Source organism: Mastigoproctus giganteus, chromosome 5 (assembly GCF_048544385.1).
Source record: "Mastigoproctus giganteus isolate SK-2022 chromosome 5, ASM4854438v1, whole genome shotgun sequence".
Lineage (NCBI taxonomy): Eukaryota > Metazoa > Arthropoda > Arachnida > Uropygi > Thelyphonidae > Mastigoproctus > Mastigoproctus giganteus.
The window spans coordinates 238,032,838-238,058,778 of NC_143579.1; the positions used below are offsets into that span (position 1 = coordinate 238,032,838).

The 25,941-nt window shown below is 36.2% G+C and overlaps 1 protein-coding gene across 16 annotated transcripts in view; it reads right to left on the minus strand.

Moving 5' to 3' along the window:
• Positions 1-25,941, minus strand: part of LOC150086311 (uncharacterized) — a 452,317-nt gene that overhangs the window by 249,737 nt on the left and 176,639 nt on the right. For all 16 annotated transcript variants that reach the window (XM_090374473.1, XM_090374476.1, XM_090374471.1 and 13 more), the window contains exon 3: positions 12,992-13,303. In XM_090374473.1, the coding sequence (XP_090230599.1) occupies positions 12,992-13,303 (312 nt within the window). The remainder of the gene's footprint in view (positions 1-12,991; positions 13,304-25,941) is intronic.

A 25,941-nucleotide genomic window follows, 5' to 3' on the forward strand; every position in this document is an offset into this window, starting at 1 on the left:
CTAGCAAAGAGGTAGGGAAAAAAAAAGTCATGGATAGTATTAATACACAAAATAAGCAGGTAGGTGAAATTAGACCTCAAATATGAGAGGAAAACAGTGCCACACTGGCATCAACATTATCCAGGTATCATTTCTGAAGGGAAAATTCTAGAAGATTAGGACATGGATTAATTGCACCAATATATGAAAAAGAAAATGGAGCCAAATGTAGAAATTAGAGGAATGTCCAAGTAAAATTAATAGAAGCATCTTAGAGAAGTATTGCCAAATATACTCAAGTTATAAGGCTAAATAGAGTAGCCAAAATCAAACAACTGTATACTAAGATATACTATAGAAAAGTCAAGGGAACATAACTTTTATGATTTGTTCCATTAAAAAAAAAAAAAAAGACAAAGTACCTAGTAACCTGCTCTGCAAATTTTGGAGAGGAAAAAAAAAAAAAAAAAAAGAATGGCATCAAGGATAATGTATAAGATGAAATAAAAAGTTTATATAAAAATTACAAGTCTGCAGCAAGGAATAAAAGGAAATACTGAAAAATTATCTATAGTTTAACTTGGAGTGATACATTCCTACCTCACTCCAAATCAAATTATTATTAGCCATATGGCACAAGGAAGCCTGAGGCTTATGCACTAGCAAAAAAAATTTCTAAATTACCCCGAGAGAGAGAGAGAGAGAGAGAGAGAGAGAGAGAGAGATTGGTTGGTTGGTTCTTGGGTTTTATTAGCATTAGCATAGGCATTTGATGCAAGAAAGCAAGCTTATGCAGCATCAGCCAAAAAAAAAAACCCACTTCCACTTCACCCCTCTGTTCGTTCAAAATACCTGTCCAGCTGAGCCTTAAACTTATTTAGGCTATCAACCTCCACCACAAGGGATGGAAGTCTGTTCCACCAACCAACCACCCTCTGGCTAAAGGCAAATTTCCGCACGTCTATCCTACATCTGTCTTTCCTCAATTTGAATTTATGCCCTCTCAGGTGATTTTTCTGAGCAAGAGGAAGAATCCCATCAGCATTGAGCATGCTTAAACCATTGAAGGCTTTATACACCTCTATCAGATCACCTCGCTGGTGCCTAGTCTCCAGACACTGTAATTTGCAAAACTTAAGCCTTTCTTCGTAAGAGCACCCCTTTGTTCCATTCACTAATCTTGTTGCCCTTCTCTGTACTCGTTCCAGCAGCTCTACATCCTTCTTGATGTGAGGCCTCCAGACCTGTATACAGTACTCTAGGTGTGGCCTGACCATTGCCTTATACAATGGAATAATCACCTCCTTATCCCTGCTGGAAAAATTCCTGTATATCATTGACAATACTCCATGAGCTACTCTTGCAGCCCGTCTGCACTGCTCAGAGAACTTCATATCTGCCTGCACAACCACCCCCAAGTCCCTTTCATTCTCTACCACTGTCAGTGTAGTACCACAGAGTTGATACGTTGCTCTGGGGTTGCTGTTTCCCATGTGTAGTACTTTACATTTGTCAATGTTAAACTTCATTTGCCACCTCTCAGCCCATCTGCTCAACCTTTCCAGATCCTGTTGCAGCAGCATAGTGTCAGTAGTGTCCTTGACAACCCTGCCTACCTTTGTATCGTCTGCAAACTTGGACATTAAGCTTGATATACCATCATCAATATCATTTATAAATACAGAAAACAATAATGGACCCAACACTGAGCCCTGAGGGACTCCACTAATAACATTAGTCCATGATGAGCATCCATTGATTACCGCTCTCTGTCTTCTCCCCCTCAACCACCCCTTTATCCATAGCAGCAATTTGCCTCCAATGTCACACTGCTCCAATTTGTGTAGCAGTCTTCCATGTGCAACAGTATCAAAAGCCTTTCTAAGATCCAAGTATATAATATCAAAGTTATTCCCTGCATCCAGTTCTTTTGTGACTGCATCATAGTATCCAATCAAGTTGGTCAGGCAAGACTTCCCCTTAACAAAACCATGCTGTGTCTGAGCTATAACTGAAGTCTTGTCTAAATGATCCTGCAGTGCTTCTTTAACCAGTGCCTCCATTAATTTTCCTGGAACAGAAGTTAAGCTCACAGGTCTATAATTACTTGTGTCAGCCTTTGAACCTCCTTTGTGAATTGGCACATTAGCAACTAAGGCTATAATGTGCCAAAAGCAGGTGATATATAAAAATTTTAATTTCATTGACCTAATTACTTAGGTCACCATGTCAAGATATAAAATAACAAAGGTATAAAATGTAAAAAAGATAAATCAATAAAGAAATAACAATAACATGTAAATTTTAAATACAAGTAAAAACCTTTGATTTAAAATAGCTAAAAACAGCAGACACGTTGTCATTGTCGGATAAAATCCGACTGAGTGTATACGGCTCAGTCAGATGATTAAAAGCAGTAAAACGGATACTGCTAAAATCTGGACAATCAATTAAAATGTGTCTGATTGTTAAAATTGTGCCACAGGACTCACACATAGGAGGGTCATCAGCCCTCAGCAAAAACGAATGAGTCAAATGACTATGTCCTATGCGGGTCCGGGCAAGAACAACTTCCTCCTTATGATTCCTGCGCAGACTAGACTGCCACGGTTCAATTACAGGCTTTATACAATATAATTTATTCGTAGTCTGTCTATTCCACGAATCCTGCTATGGGGAGTATATCTTTTGGTGTATTATTTGCCTGTATTAATCCCAACGTGGCTAGGAATCCAGCAGAAGCGGATATCATATTCACATTCACGGTGGAAGTGAATCTTCTGCTGAATGCTAGACAGAACTGGATGAGAATTATATCTCACGGTTATTAAAGCCTGTAACACACAGAGTTGGAATAGAAAATGAACCATTGGTATTGGCATTTACTAATGTGATCCAAGGCTAACTCTATAGCGTGCAGCTCTGCAGTAAATATACTGCATTCAGAGGGAATCTGCTCCGATGTAGTGGTGTCTGTAAAGACAGCAGCAGATCCCACATATGATTCCGACTTCGAACCGTCTGTGTAAACTGGCGCGAAGTCAGAATGTTCAGTTCAGTGTGCTGAATAAAGCTGCAGGTAGGCAGGTGATGGAGTGTCTGACTTTCCCCAATTTCTAAGGGAGAAGTCACATGTTTGAACATGAGCATGCCAGGGTGGAAGGAGTTGCTTTGGTGTTTGGGCAACCTTGTCTACCTTGATATTAAGTTCTTAGAGAGAGAACAAGAAAAAGAAGAATGATGATATCCAGTTCAGGACCCTGGGTGTGCCAAGCCCATACTCACCAGATATGAGCCCCTCAGGTTTTCATGGAACATTTAATAAATAAAAATAAATTTAAAAAAAAATGCAATTTACTGATAAACTTCACTTCAGAAGTATAACAGAATTAGTGTACACTGTTGGTAATGTTAACTTAGCTTGCAATTTGGTATGAAAATTAGTTACACAAAACCAAGAGTTATGAATGATTGAGAGAAGAAAACTTTGGAGTGTAGACTAAACTAAAAACTGAAGCTAATTACTAGCCAAAATAAATCAGTAATTTTATCCATCTAGAAACAGTGATCAAAATGGAAGATTAGACATTGAACTAAATAACACAAGATTTACAGGAAGCTAGACAAATTCATTTCTAGCAAAAGATAAATTACCCTGATACCCTGGCTGATAAAGACAAATCAGCCATTTATAAGACAGTTTAAAATCTTACTATAAACTAGTAGAAGCCAAGCAAAAAAAAAAAAAAAATAATAATAATAATAATAATAATAAATAAAGGAATTGATTAAGAATTACAATCTTCACAAATTAGTTAAGAAAAATAAGTGATACTAATAAATAGAGGAATTGCAAGACAATATTAGAAATGAAACTGTTGGAGTAACTAATAACTAATGAAATATAAGAAAGCAAACTTTACATTAAAATTATGTAGAAAGGATGAGAAGAGAGATTAGCTGAACAGACATTCAAATTAAATTAACACTAGTGTGTCTAAAGGAAGATGTATTGGTATTCAGCAAGCATGAGAGAAAGGGGAGCTTACTGTGGCTAGAGCTAAAAATTTAAGAAATAAGACAGCATGGAAGAAAATACTGAAATGGAAGTGTAATACTCCAGAAAGAACAATGATACTTAGTCTGGTGGTTGCACATGAATGCACACAAAAAAACCTTGGATAGGTAATCCCTTGTATATGTCATCCAGTATTTTTTTTTTGAAGAGACAAGAAACAGCTTAAAATTATGCAATTCATACTTTTGTCCCTTAACATCAGTACAATATATTTTTTTAAATTCTAAAAATATCTTAGACAAATCTAAGCTAAAAATAGAGACATTATCTGTATAAACAGAACTAATGACAAGTTGAAAATATTAGATTAAAACTGACATCCCTCTACTGAACATTTAGAACACACAAATTGCTAAAAAAAAAGCATAACAAAGTTAAATAAAGGCAAGAATAATGTAACTAGAAATAACAGCAACTATTCATTTTAATATATCATTATTTTAATTTTTTTTAAAATTTACTTTTTTCAATTTCCCCCTTTAATACCTCCCAAAGTGAGCATATATCGTGCATCCCCAAAGTCAGTGATCTGTTCTTTAATGCCATACTCCAATTCTTACAAAATCAATAATGCAGAAAAACAACATAGTGAAGAATACTAAAATTAATCATAACATCACTATCACATCTGACATTACTAATGTAGTCATCACTATTGTAGCCATGCATGCAGATTATAACACAAAACTAAAATTATATTTGATTATACACCAGAACTGCCAGATTTCAGAAATGGTCACCTGTAACATTAAGATATGATTTGCAATATTAAGGTAATATTGTGCAAGAAATAGTCCTATAATTTCACATTTTCCTTTATCACAAAGTTTAGCATGCAAAATTTAATATGCTTGCCAATTATCATAAGTAGATATTATTCCAGGTTGTACCTCATCCTATTTACTACTATTCTTCTGCCAGGAGCAGCAGAATATCAATTATGAACTCTCAACATGCTTGCTGTGATTCCAGTTATCTACAATTTTGTATGAAGCTTAATGAAATATGCCATCACCACAGTTGCATCTTTTTCTGTACACCTTTACTTAATTTTTGAACTTAATTTGAACAGATTGATTTTTTTGCATGTTTAACCCTTATAGCAGTAAGTTTCCAAAAATTGTTTGCCAAGAGCACTGAATTTTCTGCTGGGGTCTGGCTCTGTAGACTTTTTTGTGAAATTTTGAAGTTTAGTAAAAAATGAAAACTTTGTAGAAAAATACTTTTCAATATTAATTTGTTCTTACATTGACTTGACTGGCCAATATTACAATGAAATTATTAAAATCAAATTGCAATTTTAAGAAATTCTGAAAAACTTTTCATGCCACAATATCCTCTACATCTATTTATCACCTGATTCAATTTCACCATTTTGAATTCCTTAATCACAAATAGCCAATTTCATACAAGCGAACTCACAATTGCTACCTCCTCCTCCTCTGATTGTCATAGCCATTTTCATGCTGCCATCTATTAGTAGTTATTACAATTTCATATCTGTATGTATTGAAATATTAAGATAATTTATAAAAAACAATAGCATTAGAAATTGCAGCTAAAATGAAACAGATCCGAGTACTCTGCTGTGCCCACACTAAAAACTGAGCACTACATATATACTGCTAAAAGGGTTAAAGCATTATTCCAAAATAGCAATTCACCTTAAGAATGAATATAAAATAAATAAACACAGTAACTCTCTGAAGCCATAAAAAAGCAAAAATACACAAACTATTCGCTTGTTTATGACTTATAGACAATAAGCTATAAATAAGTAACAATGCACGATAAACTTAAACTGTTCCTTTGTTTATCTTAACTGTTTTTATAGTTTACTATAAAGAGGCAAAAAATAAAAATTTGGTATTTAATTTTCTTTAACCACTTTCACTACATTCCTCATTTCCATTCTGAAATGGAGTTTTAAGTATCAATATAAAGTCACTTTTGTCTGCTGAGACTTAATGTACATAGTTGGCACATTAGGTATCAGCAGAAGGAAGGCAAAGAATGTAAATTTGTTTTGTCAACAACCCCAATTCACATACAAATTAAGGATGAGCAAAAGTTAGGGTACAAGAAGGCAGCAAAAAGAAATAGAAATAGGGAATAAAATTATCAGAATATCAAAGGAAGCAAATCAGACAAAACCCATACAAGATTTAAATGGCAAAACATTAACACTGGTATGCATTTAAAAAATTTTTTTATGCAAATAAATGAACTTGTACAATATTTTGTTGCCAATTCCAAATTGACAATTGATTTTTCTCTATCACGTAAATTTTATTACACAAAATAAAAAAATGTACCATCCACAGCAAACAATGTTTGTTCAGTACATAGTACTAAGAACAATTTTAATGTACACAAGTATTCAGCCACCTCCATACCTCAATACTTCAGGGATTTGATATAACTTTTTGTAAGACTTTTTTTACTTACTTACTACTGTTGGTGTTTCAAACTAGTGCGCTCACAACACAAAATTCCTTTTCAAACACCAACAGTAGTTTGCCATCATTGCCTCATTTCACTTTCCCTTTAAAGTTTTTTTTCTATAGTCTTGATATCTTGACAAAACCTTTTATCCTGCTCTTCATTCACTGCAGTATTCAAGCACAGAAAATGAACTTTCACAATTATATTGTAACTTTTTTTTTTTTTTTTTTAACTATTAAGTATGTTAACATCTTTTATCTCCAGCCTTACTGTTCATTAGTTTTACATGTAGCATTGGCAGAAGCCCTATAACTGGAAATGGGAGGGTAGTAGTTATTGGTGACATTTTTACCTCCAGGTATGAGGTTAATCCTTTTTGACTATCTTTATTAGAAGAAATTACATTAACAATAACACAATGATAAACTAAAACACGTCCCCGAGACAATAGATCTAAATCTAACTCCATGGGCATTGTTCATCTAAATTAGCATCTAATTCTCTCACCATCTTCAAAACCTATCTGAAAATATTTTGCAACCAGTCAACATCCATTCTATCCAACTGCCAACTCAGAAAACTTTTCTTCATTTATCCCTTCTAATTCTCTTTTCTGGAAAAACAGCCTTCCCATGTATTTCCCCAAAATTGTCCATCTTCTTAGTCTTCAAACCTTAGCACTGTATTAAGTACTACAGATTCTAATACCTTTCATAAAACCTAAATCACCCTTGCATTAGAATATATAATTCTTGATATATTGCATGTTAATTGGGTACTCTACATCAAATGTAATGACATTTTTTTTTTGGCAACTGATAGATAAGAAAAAAAAAGGTAGGGAATAAAACTGCTCAGTTTACAGTCAGCAAAAATGGTATATACCAGTGTAAACCAACCAAAGTGGCAGATGAGTTTAACACATACCTTGCAACAATCTTTACAACTGAAAGCATATTCAAGCTAGAAATCTGAGTGACTGTTGTAAAATAAGCTGATCTCATAGAAGTGTTTAACAAAAAAATAATAAATAAATAAAAAAATAAAAATACTGGGGCTGAGTGAAGAAAAGGCCTATGGACAGAGTGTGCATAATGCAGTTATACTAGAAGAGGAAGTACACTAGTGCACAAAACCATTAGGCACTTTTTTTTTTTTTTTTTTTTTTGTAGACAAAGATTGATACCAATTACTTACTTGTTTGCTTTACACCATGACAAAAATCATTATTCAGCAGTGTTACAATACCTTGACCAAAGCCTTTACTGCTTACATACTGGATTAAATCCAGGTTAAAAATTCCTAACTTCCGTTATATTTAAAAGTAACCTAAATATTTCAGGGGGGGGGAGAGGTATTTTACTAAAAAGGGAAACAGTAAATATCTGGCCTTTGGAGTAGATTATTCAAATAATAGAGTTAAATGACAGAGGTAGAAGTTTGGGTAATTTTAACTAATTAAAGCAGTTAAGAAATTGGTCAAGTTTTAAACTTGTTACAAGTATGTCTCTTTAGGTGATTATATCTATGTTTCCTTGGATTTAATCTAATTAAATAAACTTGACTGGATTAAAATTAGTATCCATCTTTATACATTCTGGGATAATCAGCTAGAACTGGAATTAATGTCTCCCATTCATATAGAATGATGATTAAAGAACTATAGACTGGAGAGTAACTTCTGTGTCCTTAACCACAAATGGAATCGGTGGTTAAGAACAATACCACACCATCTCAAAAAGAAAAATTCTAAAGAGATCACAGAATAAGTTTTGAAAGATGTTTTGCCTGATAAACAGTTGATTACTAAGACAAGGTCATAAAACATTTTGATGCATGAAATTACTCTGATATCACTTGAATTTTAGTAAAGGTTCTGACATGGTTCCACATTGAGGTTATTGTATAAGGATTATAGGCAAGAGCCTTAAGTAAAATCATGGGCTGGGTAGATGCAAAAAAACTAAAATTATCTTCCAAGAGAGTTTGGCATTAGGCAAAATGGATGGACACTGTCTGATTCATCATCATCAGCCATTTTCAATCCACTGCAGGATGAAGGCCTCTCCAGCAACTTTCCAGTTCCTTCTGTTTTGAGCACTGGCCATCCATTTACTACCTACAAACTCATGAATTTCATCTATCCATCTCTGCCTTTGTCTTCCAGGTTTTCTTCTAGCTCCTCTTGGATACCATTCTGTTATTTTCTTAGTCCATCTGTCATCATGTCTTCGAGCTATGTGTCCTGCCCAAGACCATTTTAGTTCTTTAGTTTTGATAAGAATGTCCTATACTTGAGTTTGCTGCCTAATCCCTGTGTTTCTCTTCTTATCTAACAGTCTGATTCCCAGTATAATTTGTTCCATTCTTCGCTGTGTAGTTCTCAGCTTCTCTTCCATTCTTTTGGTGAGTGCCCAAGTTTCACTTCCATAAGTCATGGTGGGGAGTATACATTGGTTCATTATTTTACGTTTCAGACAAACTGGGACATTGCTCTTCAGTATGCGACTATTTCCTGAATGCTATCCATCCAAAATTTATTCTTCTCTTGACTTCCAGCCATTTATCATTATTACAGCTAATAACTTGTCGTAGATAAGAATATGACTCCACCTTTTCAATTACTGCTCCTTCAATCATTTCCCTTTCCGTGGCATACTTGTTCATCATTACTTTTGTTTTAGCCATATTCATCTTTAGTCCAAAATCCTTACTAACTGTGCATAACTGATTAAGATTTTCCTCTAATTCTTTGGGATCGTGGCTTATGACCACAATGTCATCTGCAAATCGTAAGTGGTTTAGGTACTCTCCATACACATTGACTCCTTTCTGCGACCAGTCTAATCTTCTCAAAGCTTCCTCAAGGGCAGCAGTAAACAACTTTGGAGATATTGTGTCTCCTTGTCGAACTCCTTTCTCAATTTTAAATTTCCTACTGTCTTTGTCTAGTCTAATCTAATAAAGGAGGTAGCACTCATATATTTCCTTCAAAATCATAATATATGGGGTATCAATGCCTTGTCTTTCCAGTGCCCGAAACATTGCCTTATGCTGTATGGAGTCAAATGCCTTTTCATAATCCACAAATGCCAGGCATAATGGTGTTTTTTATTCATTTGCTTTCCCCATTAGCTGTGATATTAATGAAGGTGATCCATAGTTGATAATCCTGTCCTAAAGCCAGCTTGCTCTTTCGGTTGATTCTCATCAAGTATTCTTTCTAATCTGCTAGTAATGACCCTTGTGAACAACTTGTAGATGTGGGATAACAAGCTAATTGGTCTATAATTTCCAATTTATCTTTCTTATGCAGCAAAACTATGATTGCATTATTCCACTGCTTAGGTGTCACACCTTTTCTAATGCACTTTGTGAAGAGCCTTGCCAGTTTTTGTGTTGTCTCTTCCTCCCAATTTTAACAACTCTACAGTAACGTCATCTTCCCCCGGGCTTTCTGAATCTTCAATGCATGTTCTACCTCATCAGGAAGAATATCAGGTATGTCCTATGTGTTGCTACTTTGCAATGCATCTTCCCCACTGCTGGCATCATTCCCCTGCTCCTTGTATAATTCTCTATAGTAGTCTTCTGCTATTTGAATTATGCCTTCTCTGCTGTTTATAAGTACACCATCGCTATTCTTCAGTTTCAGTATCATTTGTCTTTCTGTATTACTGCTGATTTAAATCCTTTGTTTTCCCTTAATGCTTGTTCTACTTTTCTTGTGTTAAATCTTCTTATGTCCTCTCTGAGTCTCTTTCTAATGGCTTTGCATAACTCAGTATACTCAATTCTCTCCCTCTCAGTGTTTTTCTTGCTTTTCATTTGTCGTCTTCGGTTCATCATAAGTGTTTCTTGACTAATTTTTTCTTCTTTGGATTTCTTTTTCCCTATAGGTTATTTTCCCTTTTTCCCTTGGGCTTTATCACTTTCAGAAAGTTGTAATATTCCTCGTCAATATCTTGGTCCTGAGCAGTCTGCAGAAGCTCAAACTTGTTCTTAAGTTCCAGTACTGCTTTTTCTCCTCTTCTGTTATCTCAAAGACCTTTGTATTATTTACTCGAGTCAGTTTTTTCCTTTCCTTTATCAAGTGTACATCTTACCATTCTGTGATCACTTCCAACATTTACCTTATTCAGGACAGTAACATCATTCACAATATATCTTCTGTTAGTGAGGATGAAGTCGATTTCATTAATAGTTAATCCATTTGGACTCTTCCATGTCCACTTTCTGTTCACCCTTTTCTTGAAAAAAGGGTTCATTACTGACAGTCCTTGAGATTCTGCAAATTCCACAAGTCTTTCACCAATTCCAAAATTTCCTATAGTTCCCCTTTCTGCACTGTTTTGTCTTTTTCCAACCTTAGCATTGAAGTCCCCCATAATAATACTGTAGTGGGTTTTCTGCTCATCTAGAAGACTCGATTTCAGTGTACATTTCTTCAACCTCTTCATCATCATGGCTCGATGTTGGTGCATAAATCATTATAACCTTTAGCTTGTACCTCTTAGAAATCTTGAGTATTAGTCTTGACACCCTTGGTGATGTACTTTTGAATTCCAAAATGTTGTTTTTAAAATCTTTATGGACCAGAAACCCAACTCCACCTTCACTCCTTTCACTGTTTCCATTGGTGTACAGCAGATTTCCACTTGATAAACTTATAAGTGATTCATTTCTTCTTGTTTCAGCCAAACCGATGATATTCCAATTCACATTTTCTAATTCCTTTTCCAGCTCTAATATCCTGTCTTCACCGATGAGTGATCTAACGTTATAAACAGGCCAAGTTCAGTTTCCGTGCATGGCAGCCTGGTCATACCCAGAGATTCTTAGCACCCTCTGCTTCCACTCTGATCCTCTCACTGCCGTAAGAGGGAGAGTGAAAGCTACTGGGGACTGAGGGCCATTCGTTTTGTCGTATTGTCATATGCTGGAGGGTTTGGTCTTTTCCTCTTCACGCTGACCAGGCGTCTTGAAGAGAACCACTCTACACGTTCGTTGCCACCTAAGTGACGTAACAGGGCTTACCATTGAGAAGGTGTGCATGAGTGGATTTTAGGGAGGCAGGCCAACCGGACTTCTAAATCTTCTGTAATAGAGAGATATCGGATCCATCAGTGTTTTAGGCTGAGTGTCTGATAACACACAGGATACCTGTTCCTCTCTAAGCCCCATGTCTGATAATGAGAATTAAATGACTAGGGATTTTTCTTTTTTCTTACAGGTCATGCACAAGTTTGCTTCCTTATACCCTTTGGCTACTGTAATACTATTAGTAGAAATTCCCAAAACCTCCTGAAATACGCAGTAGAAACAAATCAAGGTTCATGATAAATTTAAATTGGTCACAGCACAGAACAGATCCTAGAACAACAGATTTATTTTCACGAAAATGTAAAAGCTGTATATGAAGGCAATAATCAATCTAAAAATTTAAATGAGGAAGAGAAATTAACACAGCATTATCAATTGTCAAAGAAATTAACAGGCTAAAATCAAAAACCAGTGAGGGTAAACCACTGATATGAAAGTATATTTTAGGTAATGTTAGCATATTTTCCTGGCTTTTAAACTACTTAAACTTTTGTATTTTGTGCTTTGGTATTCCAACAGATCAAAATGACATACAGGGGTCCTGGATATCTGAGTACTCATTATCCACAAATTTGAAAATTAAAGCTTTTTCCCTTGAGAAAATTAAACAAGCACTTGAATATTTTTTTGATCGTGAAGATTGTTCTCAAGGAGAACGATCTTCTTCATGATTGTTGTTGCAACAAAAGTTAAGAGCAAAGCTAAAGACATTAAATACTACAAGACAATTTTATCTGAAAAAATATGGCAAAAAAAAAAAACACTAACTCTGGATTCATTCTTTATTTGTACAACTGAAAAATAGTGTAACTTCAATAAACTTTACTTAACCTTACATTGTGCAACATATAATAAAAATGTCTAATAAAATAATTCATTTTTCAGTTCCTTCATTTTTTACTATGTACAAGTACATAAACATTATGAAAATTTGGTCCCCATTTTAATTAATTCATTTCAGAATTTTCTGAAACCATTTATCCTCAGATAACGAGAATCCCCTGTACAAAGCAATTTCACATTATTAAAAGATAGTGACACTGAAAAAAAATCTGAATTTTTAAAAAACTAAATTAACTCAAGTAATCATGCCAAATTTCTAATAAATCAAAGAGACCAATAAAAGATTCAAAGTGGGCCAATTATTAGAAAGAATGGTTTTTAAGGTAAAAAAAAAATTTTTTACCCACTGTTTTGGACATTTCTAATTTTTTTTCCACCAAAAAAGCCCTTAGGTTAAGAAATGTTAGAATTAATCCAAATTATTCTCTGAAATTTAAGTTTTTTTGTAATATATATTAATGTATCCCAAAACAATGCCTATTTATCAATTATTATTAAAAACAGCCTTTTAAGATTAAATTCTATATATTATTATTACAATACCTTGCCTCTTCCACCTTGTTTTCCAACTCCATTCACATTTTCATATTTCTGGGTGGTTATCCTTTCCGTTTTTGTCAATAACTTTTTCTTCTCCTCTCGAGAGACTTCCTTTTTCTGAACAACTTTCTCTTCAGACTTTATTAAAGGAACATTAGAATTTCGAGGACTTTTAGGTTCTTCACTGCTATCCGATGATGTAGATGATTTTTTCTTTGTGGTACTTTTTTGTTTTTCAGTTTTCTCACTCCTTGATGTGATACTCCTTGAAGAATGAGTTGATGTCACAGAGCTACCAGTTACTCGCCGTTGATGCTACAAATAAGGTAAACTGTAATTACAGCATGTTCTGATTATAAAAGGTGGAAAAGAAAAAAAAAAAACACTAAAAATTATGGAATGAATATGTGAATATAGAACGAATCCTAGTTTATGATTATCACATGTTAGATTGGATTTATGCATTAACGAAAATACAAAGGTTACACTTTTATTGCAAGCTTGTTTAGTGGAGTAAAACACTAGAATTCAATGACTATATACAGTATATATATATATATATATATATATATGTCACCTGAGTTGTAAGCACTTTATCCCAGGAGCCTTTAAGACTAGAAATCTGTTGATAGAAGACTAGAAATCTGTTGATAAAGGCGGTCGAGGAGGAATCATCACTGCGCATGGTCCTGCTTGTTGTTACGTGGTCATGGGCCTGTGGGTCATACCTATCTAGGACACAGGTGGGGTAGCCACACCTAGCCATAATTATAAGAGTATCCTTGGACTCATCACTGGAGGTCTCCATGGCTGAAGATATGCAAATGTATCCCCAATTCACAAAGGGGATCAAAGGTATCCAGTATACACTGTTATTGGAATTATTCAGTATATTGTTGTATATGTCAAATCCTTGGAATCTATTGCTGTAAAGGGAATTTGTTTTACCAGTGTACTACACTCATCTATTTATAGTATGACAAAAAGTTGATTTATTCATAAAGTAATAGGAACTTTTATAGAAGAAGGAATTTTAAAAAAATAAAGGAAGCTTTTTTACATCAATAAATTTAGCTATGCTGAGTTAAAAGAAAGCAAAAAAATAAGGGAGCCACAGACTAAGGCTTTTCAACAATAAGATTAAGCAGAGATTAGGCGGGGGGACCAAAAAGTCACAAGAATCATAAGCACCGGATTAACAACCTGCTATCAACATGAGGCCAGCAGTTTCAGAATGGCAATTTTGTAATTCCTTGTTAGCATTAGTAGAGGCATATGATGCAAGAAAGCAAGCTTATATAGCATCAGCCAAAAAAAAAAAAAAAACCAACCCTTCCCATTTCACCCCAAATGTTTGTCTAGTTCTGCCTTGAACTTAAAGTTGCTGACCTCCACTACAACAGATGGAAGTTTCTTCCAACTATCAACTGCTGGCTAAAGGCAAATTTCTGCACATATATTCAACAATTATCTTTCCTCAATTTGAATTTATACCCCCTTAGGTGAGTAATCTGAGCAAGAGGAAGAATCCCATTAGCACTGAGCTTGCTCAATCCATTCAAGGCCTTATATACCTCAATTAGATCACCTCACAGGTGCCTAGTCTCCAGAATCTACAATTTGCAGTACTTTAGCCTTTCTTGGTAACACCAACTCTTTGTTCCACTCACCAATCTTGTTGCCCTTCTCTGTACTCTTTCCAGCAGCTCTACATCTTTCCTAAAATGAGGCCGTCAGACCTGTATACAGTACTCAAAGTGTGGTCTAACCATTGCCTTATACAAGGGGACAATCACCACCTTATCCCTTCTAGCAAAATTCCTGTATATCATTGACAAGACACCATCTACTTTTCGAGATCCTGTTGCAGTAGCATACTATCATTAGTGTCATTAACAACCCTGCCAACCTTCATATCATCTGCAAACTTAGACATTAACCCTAATATACCTTCATCAATATCATTGATAAAAAACAAAAACAATAGGCCCAACACCAAACCCTGGGGACTGCACTAATAACATTAGTCCATGAAGAGCAGTGTCCATTGATAACCACTCTGTCTTCTCCCACTCAACCATCCTTTTATCCATTGTAGAAATTTGCCCTTAATGCCATACTGCTTCAATTTTTACAGTAGTCTTCCATGTGACACAGTACCAAAGGTTTCACTAAAATCCAAGTACAGAAACTCTCCAACGTAAGGGTAGCATTCTGCAGAACTCTATGCTAGTCGGAATTTCCTCCATGCTTGTGCAGCACTCGCAACTGTGCTCGCTGAATTGACTGAATCAAAAAGGTTTGATGAACAGGTAAAACAATTATTTATTCAATTTTTTATCTTATGTACAGGATAAAAATTACAAAGCATGCAATTTAAAAAATTTAAAAATTATAAAATTACAAAACAAGAGGAGACAGGCATAATGTCAATAAGTTTTACCTCTCGAGCATCATTGTCAGAATCTGTCATCAGCTGATAAGTACACCACTGCAGAGGTTGGCGGCTGTGGAGATTTAGAAGGGGTTGGCTGCTCAACCTTACAAAAGAACATTAATGGATGATTGGATGGTGGATTTTCTCTTTTCATCCTAGATTCCTTTGTAGCAAGCAAGCATATCATTCTCCCCTATATTAACTTTTAAGAAAAATTCGCTGTCAGGATCCCATCTTCTGAAATGTCACCATCGCCGATCCAATTTCACGAAATTGCCATTGCTCTCTCTCTCTCTCTCTCTCTCTCTCTCTCTCTCTCTCTCTCTCTCTCTCTCTCTCTCGTGATGAAGCATCTCTGCTCCTCATTTAGTTCATCTTGAGCTTCGTCAGCATTTTCTTCTTTCACTATTGATGCCTGTAAGTCAATAAGTTCTTCGTTAGATAATTCCTTCTCTTCTTCCTCTAATTCCTCCATGTCTTTGGCATCAACCTCCAGCTGAAGTAGCTCTGCAACCTTTACTATCTTATCTGTAATCTCTTCATATGATTAGTCTTTTTCAAACCCTTCGAAGTCTTTGTGCCATGGGCATATTTTTTTTCCATGTGCCATTTAAACAACTTTTAGTAATTTCCACCCAGGCCTTATGTTTAAGATGGTGTGGTAAATATTGTAAGATTTCCAAAAGTCTCTTAACGTACATTTTTTTTTTCATCGTCAACTGCAGACAATGCCTGAGCAAATGTTGTGCATAAATAGTATGCTTTTAAATTCGAAATAATACCCTGATCCATAGGTTGGGTGAGCGAAGTAGTGTTTGGCATAAAAATATGACTCTCACATTCGAATTGAAATCATTTAGATGCATAGGATGTCCAGGAGCATTATCTAATTAAAGCAAAATCTTGAAAGGAACGTCATTGTCTTTGCAATATTTTTCAACCTCGGGAATGAAGCAGCATTTAAACCAATCCTCAAAGAGATATTGTTATCCGTGTTCTCTGGTTTGATCGGAAATGCACAGGTAGGGTGGCTTTAATAATCCCCTTAAATGCACGAGGATTTCCAGAATGGTACACAATCAGTGGTTTTAATCTGTAATCTCAAACAGCATTACGCCCAAACAAGAATGTAGCCCTATCTTTTGATGCCTTGAAACCTGGCATTGTATTTTCCTCTATGGCAATGTATGTTGGGTCTGGCATTTTTTTCAAATACAGAGCAGTTTCGTAAAAGTTTAAAATTTGCTGCCTTCATCAATATTTTTTTCCAACACATCACAATTTTTCTGCAGCTGCAGAACCAGCACTGGCAACTTCACTGCATACTTTAATGTTTTAGAAACCAGCACAAAGCTTGAACCTATTTAACCACCTGTTGCTTGCCACAAACTTGGCTTGGGGTTTGCCATACTTATCCTTAATATCTGTATAAATACTTGTTGCTTTTGCTTGAATGGTCATTAGAATCAGGGGCACTCCCTTCTGAATCTGATTTTCCATCCATATTATTAACAGCTGTTCCATCTTCAATACAGCACCTGAATGTTGTTTTGTGATCACTTTTGTTCATCTTAAGTGCATTGATCCTTTGACATGCTCTTTTATAAAACCCACACAATTGCAGTTATCGGTATTATTGCAAATGCAATAAGATAGTTTACTACCCATTTATAATTGGATGCACTCACAGAAAAGCCCAATAAACCAGAAAGTGCAAATCGTTTGTTTTTTGGTTGTGACCTCCAGAAACTTGCTTTAGAAAATTATCACAAAGGAATTCAAAATTGATTCTTATAACGGGAACATATAATAATGATGAAAGTGTAGTGCAATTTCCATTATAAAAATGAACTTTCAGAGAGATAAATATCTTAGTAATATAGTGAAATTTAACTTCCGAGGACTTCGAACGAATTACAAAAAAAAAAAACAAAGAATTATGTAATGTGAATCCAATAACAACGTGTTATTGCATTCACATTACAATATTTTCACGATACCTCCATTTATTCCGACGGGATGCAAAATACGTTTCCATGATTTTTTTTTAAGTTGGCACTTGCCGGCAAAAACTTACATAAAGTCGAATTTCTGTAAGTTGAGTATTACTTAAGTCAGGGAGTTCCTGTATAACCCCAGGGGCTCAAACCTTGTGAATATGGGCTTGGCACACCCAGGGTCTTGAACTGCATCTCTCTCTCTCTCTCTCTCTCTCTCTCTCTCTCTCTCTCTCTCTCTCTCTCTGAGAAACTCGAGGATTTTTTTTTTTTGGCCGGTGCAGCATAAGCCTCAGGCTTCCTTGCACCATATAGCTAATAATAATGTATGCTGGGAGCATTATCGAGGCCACATGATATCAAAATAATTCTTTGCATCCAGTTCTTTTGTGACTGATAATAGTATCCAATCAAATTTGTCAGACAAGACTTACCCTTAACAAACCAATGCTGTGTCTGAACTAACGGCAGCTTGTCTAGATGATCCTGCATCACTTCCTTAACCAGCGACTCGGTTATTTTCCCTGGAACAGAAATTAGACTAACAGGTCTGTAATTACCATGTCACACTTTGATCTCCCTTTGTGAAATGGGAACACATTTGCACATCTCCAGCCCATGGGGCCCTTCCCTGTGTCCAAGGAAGCCCTCACAATTATGGTAAGGGCCTGCCAACTTCCTTTGCTGCCTCCTCTAATATAACTGGATAGATCCCATCCATCCCAGGTGCCTTCCTAATTAGCATTAGCAGAGGCATATGATGCAAGAAAAAGCTTATGCAGCATCAGCCAAAAAAAAAAAATGCTCCAATTCCAAAATGCAACAGTCTAATCCCATCATCATCATCAGCCATTTTCAATCCACTGCAGGATGAAGGCCTCTCCAGCAACTTTCCAGTTCCTTCTGTTTTGAGCACTGGCCATCCATTTACTACTCAAAAACTCATGAATTTCATCTATCCATCTCCGCCTTTGTCTTCCAGGTTTTCTTCTAGCTCCTCTTGGGTACCATTCTGTTATTTTCTTAGTCCATCTGTCATCATGTCTTCTAGCTATGTGTCCTGCCCAAGACCATTTTAGTTCTTTAGTTTTGATAAGAATGTCCTTTACTTGAGTTTGCTGCCTAATCCATGTGTTTCTCTTCTTATCTAACAGTCTGATTCCCAATATAATTCGTTCCATTCTTCGCTGTGTAGTTCTTAGCTTCTCTTCCATTCTTTTGGTGAGTGCCCAAGTTTCACTTCCATAAGTCATGGTGGGGAGTATACATTGATTCATTATTTTACGTTTCAGACAAACTGGGATATTGCTCTTCAGTATGTGACTGAATTTCCTGAATGCTATCCATCCAAAATTTATTCTTCTCTTGACTTCCAGCCATTTATCATTATTACAGCTAATAACTTGTCCCAGATAAGTATGACTCCACCTTTTCAATTACTGCTCCTTCAATCATTATTTCCCTTTCCGTGGCATACTTGTTCATCATTACTTTTGTTTTAGCCATATTCATCTTTAGTCCAAAATCCTTACTAACTGTGCATAACTGATTAAGATTTTCCTCTAATTCTTTGGGATCGTGGCTTATGACCACAATGTCATCTGCAAATCGTAAATGGTTTAGGTACTCTCCGTTCACATTGACTCCTTTCTGCGACTAGTCTAATCTTCTGAAAGCTTCCTCAAGGGCAGCAGTAAATAGCTTCGGAGATATTGTGTCTCCTTGTCGAACTCCTTTCTCGATTTTAAATTTCCTACTGTCTTTGTCTAGTCTAATAAAGGATGTAGCACTCTCATATATTTTCTTCAAAATCATAATATATGGAGTATCTATGCCTTCTCTTTCCAGTGCCCGAAACATTGCCTTATGCTGTATGGAGTCAAATACCTTTTCATAATGCACGAATGCCAGGCATAAAAAAAGTAAAGTGCAGCCATTATCAACCCACTGCAGGGTGGAAGCCTCCTCAACAATTCATGCTGAGGGAAATGGACCATAATCTGCCACGCTGGTCTAGTGCGGGTTGGCAGATCGACCGTATTCAGGGGCTTGAACCCCGGTCTACTCAAAGACCGTGTGCTACTGCACTCCCGCCCACTCGGCTACGGAGGCCAGGCATAATGGTGTTTTATATTCATTTGCTTTCTCCATTAGCTGTGATATTACGTGAAGGTGATCTATAGTTGAGAATCCTGTCCTAAAGCCAGCTTGCTCTTTCGGTTGATTCTCATCAAGTATTCTTTCTAATCTGTTAGTAATGACCCTTGTGAACAACTTGTAGATATGGGATAACAAGCTAATTGGTCTATAATTTCCAATTTATCTCCTTTCTTATGCAGCAAAACTATGATTGCATTATTCCACTGCTTAGGCATCACACCTTTTCTAATGCACTTTGTGAAGAGCTTTGCCAGTTTTTGTGTTATGTCTCTTCCTCCAAATTTTAACAACTCTACAGTAACTTCATCTTCCCCCGGGGCTTTCCGATTCTTCATTTTCTTCAATGCATGTCCTACCTCATCAGGAAGAATATCGGGTATGTCGTATGTGTTGCTACTTTGCAATCCATCTTCCCCACTGCTGGTATCATTCCCTCGCTCCTTGTATAATTCTCTATAGTAGTCTTCTGCTATTTGAATTATGCCTTCTCTGCTGTTTATAAGTACACCATCGCTATTCTTCAGTTTCAGTATCATTTGTCTTTCTGTATTACTGCTCATGGCTGCTGATTTCAATCCTTTGTTTTCCCTTAATGCTTGTTCTACTTTTCTTGTGTTAAATCTTCTTATGTCCTCTCTGAGTCTCTTTCTAATGGCTTTGCATAACTCAGTATACTCAATTTTCTCCCTGTCAGTGTTTTTCTTGCTCTTCATTTGTCGTCTTTGGTTCATCATGACAAGTGTTTCTTGACTAATTTTTTCTTCTTTGGATTTCTGTTTCCCTATAGGTTTCTTGGGCTTTATCACTTTCAGAAAGTTGTAATATTCCTCGTCGCTATCTTGGTCCTGAGCAGTCTGCAGAAGCTCAAATTTGTTCTTAAGTTCCAGTACATACTGCTTTTTCTCCTCCTCTGTTATCTCAAAGACCTTTGTATTATTTACTCGAGTCAGTTTTTTCCTTTCCTTTCCTACATCTATATCAAGCGTACATCTTACCATTCTGTGATCACTTCCAACATTTACCTTATTCAGGACGGTAACATCATTCACAATATATCTTCTGTTAGTGAGGATGAAGTCAATTTCATTAGTTGTTAATCCATTTGGACTCTTCCATGTCCACTTTCTGTTCACCCTTTTCTTGAAAAAAGTGTTCATTACTGACATTCCTTGAGATTCTGCAAATTCCACAAGTCTTTCACTTTTATTTCTTTCACCAATTCCAAAATTTCCTATAGTTCCTCTTTCTGCGCTGTTTTGCCTTTTTCCAACCTTAGCATTGAAGTCCCCCATAATAATAGTGTAGTGGGTTTTCTGCTCATCTAGAAGACTCAATTTCAGTGTACATTTCTTCAACCTCTTCATCATCATGGCTCTATGTTGGTGCATAAATCATTATAATCTTTAGCTTGTACCTCTTAGAAATCTTGAGTATTAGTCTTGACACCCTTGGTGATGTACTTTTGAATTCCAAAATGTTGTTTTTAAAATCTTTATGGACCAGAAACCCAACTCCACCTTCACTCCTTTCACTGTTTCCATTGGTGTACAGCAGATTTCCACTTGATAAACTTATAAGTGATTCATTTCTTCTTCTTGTTTCAGCCAAACCGATGATATTCCAATTCACATTTTCTAATTCCTTTTCCAGCTCTAATATCCTGTCTTCACCGATGAGTGATCGTACGTTATAACATGCCAAGTTCAATTTCCGTGCATGGCAGCCTGGTCGTACCCAGAGATTCTTAGCACCCTCTGCTTCCACTCTGATCCTCTCGCTGCCGTAAGAGGGAGAGTGAAAGCTGCTGGGGACTGAGGGCCATTTGTATTGTGCTCATTGCTGGAGGGTTTGGTCTTTTCCTCTTCACGCTGACCAGGCGTCTTGAAGAGAACCACTCTACACGTTCGTTGCCACCTAAGTGACGTAACAGGGCTTACCATTGAGAAGGTGTGCACGAGTGGATTTTAGGGAGGCAGGCCAACCGGACTTCTCCTAAATCTTCTGTAATAGAGAGATATTGGATCCATCAGTGTTTTAGGCTGAGTGTCTGATAACACACAGGATACCTGTTCCCCTCTAAGCCCCTAAGTCTAATCCCATACTGTACTATAATTATAAAATGAGTATTTTTCTTGATAATTTTTCCATCCATCTTAGACAGATGAACCTCCAAAAACAAAGGCAAACTGAATCTGTGGTATATGGAAACCACAAGAATTTAAGTACAGCAACTTTTGTTTTCCTGCATCCAGATGGTAACACTATTATGAGACAGATTTGTCTGCTAAAGTTTTGAGCTAATTAATAATTTTAACAATCCATCAACTGAAACTTCTTGAAGCAAAAGTTTAATTAGATATTTTATAAACCACATGGACAAATAAACTTACAACAGTCAATTTTAAATGCATGCCAAATAGGGAATCAGTAGAATAACACAATGTGATTCAAGGGGGAAGAATACTTCCACTTTGGAGAATAATAATAAAAAAATTAACTATTCTTAAGAAAAGAATCACAAAAAGGTATGCATAATCTTTATCAATTTATACACACACTGGCCAAAAAAAGTATGAACATTTATGTAGTATCAAAGCAGGATGCCTTTGTTTCAAATAACAGCAAGCATGTAGCATGGATTCTGTAAAGTGTTTTAATGCATTTTTGTCTAACTGTAACCTAGCAAGATATTGTGTTGCTGCAACAAAGTAAGAGGACTTCACTGCCAAATAGTTCTCTCCAGCTTATCCCACACACTCTCAATAGGATTGAGATCAGGTGAACATGGAGGCCAGAGTAGATGGTGGAAATTTGTGTCATTCTCCAAACCATCCTTGCACAATGTACTGTTGCATTGTCATCCACAAAATGGCCATCACCTGGAGATAAAAGTAACACTGCAGGGGTGCAATAGATCTGATACAAAATTCAGGTACTCCCTAGATAACATCTGATCTGTCAGAAGTATCAACAGACCCAGTCTATGCCAACAAAACATTCCCCATACCATGATATCACCTTCAGAGCAAAACAAAATTTATAGTGATTTATCCGACCATGACTTTCTTCCATTGTTCTACTGTCCAATCACAACATTCCTGGCACCACTGCTAGTAGATTTCTATTATTTTTCTGAAAAGTGTCCTCTGAATAGACAGGCAACTGCCAATGCCCAATTTTATCAATTTCCTGTGTGTGCATGATATGATTGAAATAGGACAGTTCTCAGCTTAGTTGAATTCAGATTTTATTTACTGCACACCTATTTTTACCATATAGTTGGAATACAACAGCTTTGCTCTTGATGTATTGTTTTTCTGCCACATTTACATCTTTAAGCAATTGGTTTTTTCCACATCTGAGATGTGGAAAAACCATTTGCTTTCTAGTCATTAAAAATCTTGGAGATAGATGTTTTTGAGAAACCAGATATGTCTATCATTTCTTGAATCACAGCTCCTCCTAAGGAGAGGCCCAAGATAAGACCTTTTTCAAAGTCTGATAAATCACACATTTTCCCCATTACGTCTTTAGATTACTGAAGTCGAACAGCCTGTAGTCTTTATACTCAGAGGCAACATGTTATAATCCCACACCAGTTTTTTTAATCTATTTGCATTTATTCTATCTGTGACTGTCTTAATACAAAGGTCCATATCTTTTTTTGGCAGTGTGTATGACGTTCTGATTTTATTAATGTACCATGGGGAAATCCAATCAATTTCTCCCACATAATAAAAACTGATAGGTTGGTTCATTTTGGCACCATTATAACTATAGGAGAGAAAACACGTAGTCATTCATTAAGTCTTTTTCACAGTGTTAATATAGAATAAGAACACAAGTGAATGACCTAAAGCCCCTTGTTTTCCTCTACCATAGTCATGCACCTGACAAACTGTATGGCTAGTTATAATGGTGGCAAATGGTGCAATAGGAACACAAATGAGTGTTCTCAAGCCCCTTGTTTTCCTCTACTGTAGTCATGCACCTGGCAAACTGTATGGCTAGTTACAATGGTGGCAAAATGCCTTGGCTGTGTGAAATTAAATCTATTGTTTTATGTTAGCAAGTTGCTGATTATGGAAGAAATTAACCACAGATTTAAATCATGTTTTTCTAGCAGCAATGTACAATATAGTCACATGGAGTATTTTCTTTTCCTTTCCTCACAGCTGTTGTCAAGTGATGTCAAACTGGTCAAGCAGCTTGCACAAACTATATGAGCAGCCACCAGTGCAAACTGCTTTTGCAAATCAGAGCTGTTATGAAGTACACTAAATAAAAGATAGCACAGAGACAAAATCAAAGTTATAATAAAGCTATATGGTCTTGGAGAAACTTAAGTTTGCAGAACTCCTGTACTTTTTAGTCAACAGGATTTAAACTGTATTGGAAGTTAAACAGTCTTAGTTCTAACAGCAGAACTAACTTGCCTTCGTAATGGGTTAGCTACCACTACTTTCAAACAGATGGCCTAGCAAAAAGGTTACTGGCCATTTGTTTGAAGATGAAAGACACTGCTATGATAGCGTTCAAGGACTAACTAGTCCTCATGAGATAGCAAGTAGTCAAGTGACAAAATTCAGAACAGATGGTTTTAGTTATATTAGAACTTTGAAAGCTGATTTTTATGTTGTGGTGTGAGCATGTGCACACTGCACGTGCTCACGCCACAATAAAGTTCCCAGACTGGTACTGTTATAGTCATGTTCAATGAGTTTGAAAACAAATGGAGGGGGAATGTTGTAGTTCGAACTTCCTGCAACAGATGATGGTACATAGACTGTCTAGTAGACAGACTGGCTGCAAGTAACAACCAGTTTCGTTAGTGGCTTTAACATTGTGTAACAATTTTGCAATGGTGCAAAGAACAAATGTCAAATTTTGCTTTAAATTGGTAAAATCTGCAACAGAAATGTATGAAATAGTAAAAACTATTTATGGTAATGAAACTTTAAACCATACCAGTTTGTCCAAATGATATGTGTGGTTCAAAGACAGCCATGAGGATGTTTGTGGCTATCCAAGAAGTGGACAGCCATCAATCTCCTAAAATAAGGACAGAGTTACAGAAGTTCGGGAAATTGTGACAAGAGATCATTTAACCATCAAAACAATGGCTGATGAGTTGCATATAAATAAAGAGACAATTCATCAAATTCTGCATTAAGCTTTAGGGAAAAGGAAGGTCTGTGCAAAATGTGTCGCACAGCCTCATAGATGAGAAGCAATGATGAGTGTCGTCACTCAGACTTCATCCAAACTTGTCAAGACAATCCTAGTTTCCTTGACCATATTGTCACCGGAGATGAGCATTGGGTATTTCAGTACAAACTAGAGATAAAGGGTCAGAGCATGCAGTGGACTTAAATTATCACCAAGGCCCATGAGAAAAAGTTTACAGAAGTCCATGATCAAGACAATGCTGATCATGTTTTTCAACAAACAGGGTGTGCAGACACTTTAGGGTTGTTGGAGACATGGAGCCACTTAAGTATAAGTGGCTGTGGAATTTGAATATGGCTAGTACAATGTTTGGAAAGAACACACAGGAGGAGGAGAAATGAAGTTACTTTTATAATCTAATTGCTGTGCAACAGTTCATGTGGAAAAAGTTCATTATATGAACTTCTATTAATAATTTATCAGATACGTAACTATTACTTATGCATATTTATTAGAGTTTAAAGTTACTGTACTTTCAATAATAAAAATAATTTTAGTACAGAAAAAGGAACTTAATGCTTAGAACATTTCAGAATGAATTACTAATGCTTACATTCAAGAATTTCCTCCATCCACTCAAACGAGAAAAAAGATGGTTGCCAGTTCATGGCACTGCAATGGACTGCTCTACCCCTAAGCCATAATCTTTAAGTATAGTATTGCATATCCAGATTAAGCAATGCATGAAGCATATCAATAAGAACCATTTGAAGAGAATGGCCATCAAAAAAATTACCTGCTGTGAAGATAACCTTGCATAAAATACAGGGTGTCCATAAATTGACCACATTACAAATTATTATATAACAGGAACTACAAGAGATATTGGAAAACAGTCCCTCCCCCCCTCAATGGAAAGGCCAACTCACACAGTCAAGTTTCCACATGGGCACCATTTGCAACACATAAGTTGTCCAAACAGTTTACAATTTCACACCGTGTTTTCTAGCACTTGAGGCATCACAGAAGCAATTGCAGTGACTTACTTGCAGAGTTCATCCATATTTGCAACAGGTGTACAATACACCTGTTGCAAATCCTTCAACACAACCCCCACAGAAACAAGTCCATGGGGTGAGTGAGAGGGCCAGAGAATTTGTCCTCCCTCCCTGTCCAATCCATCAGCCTAG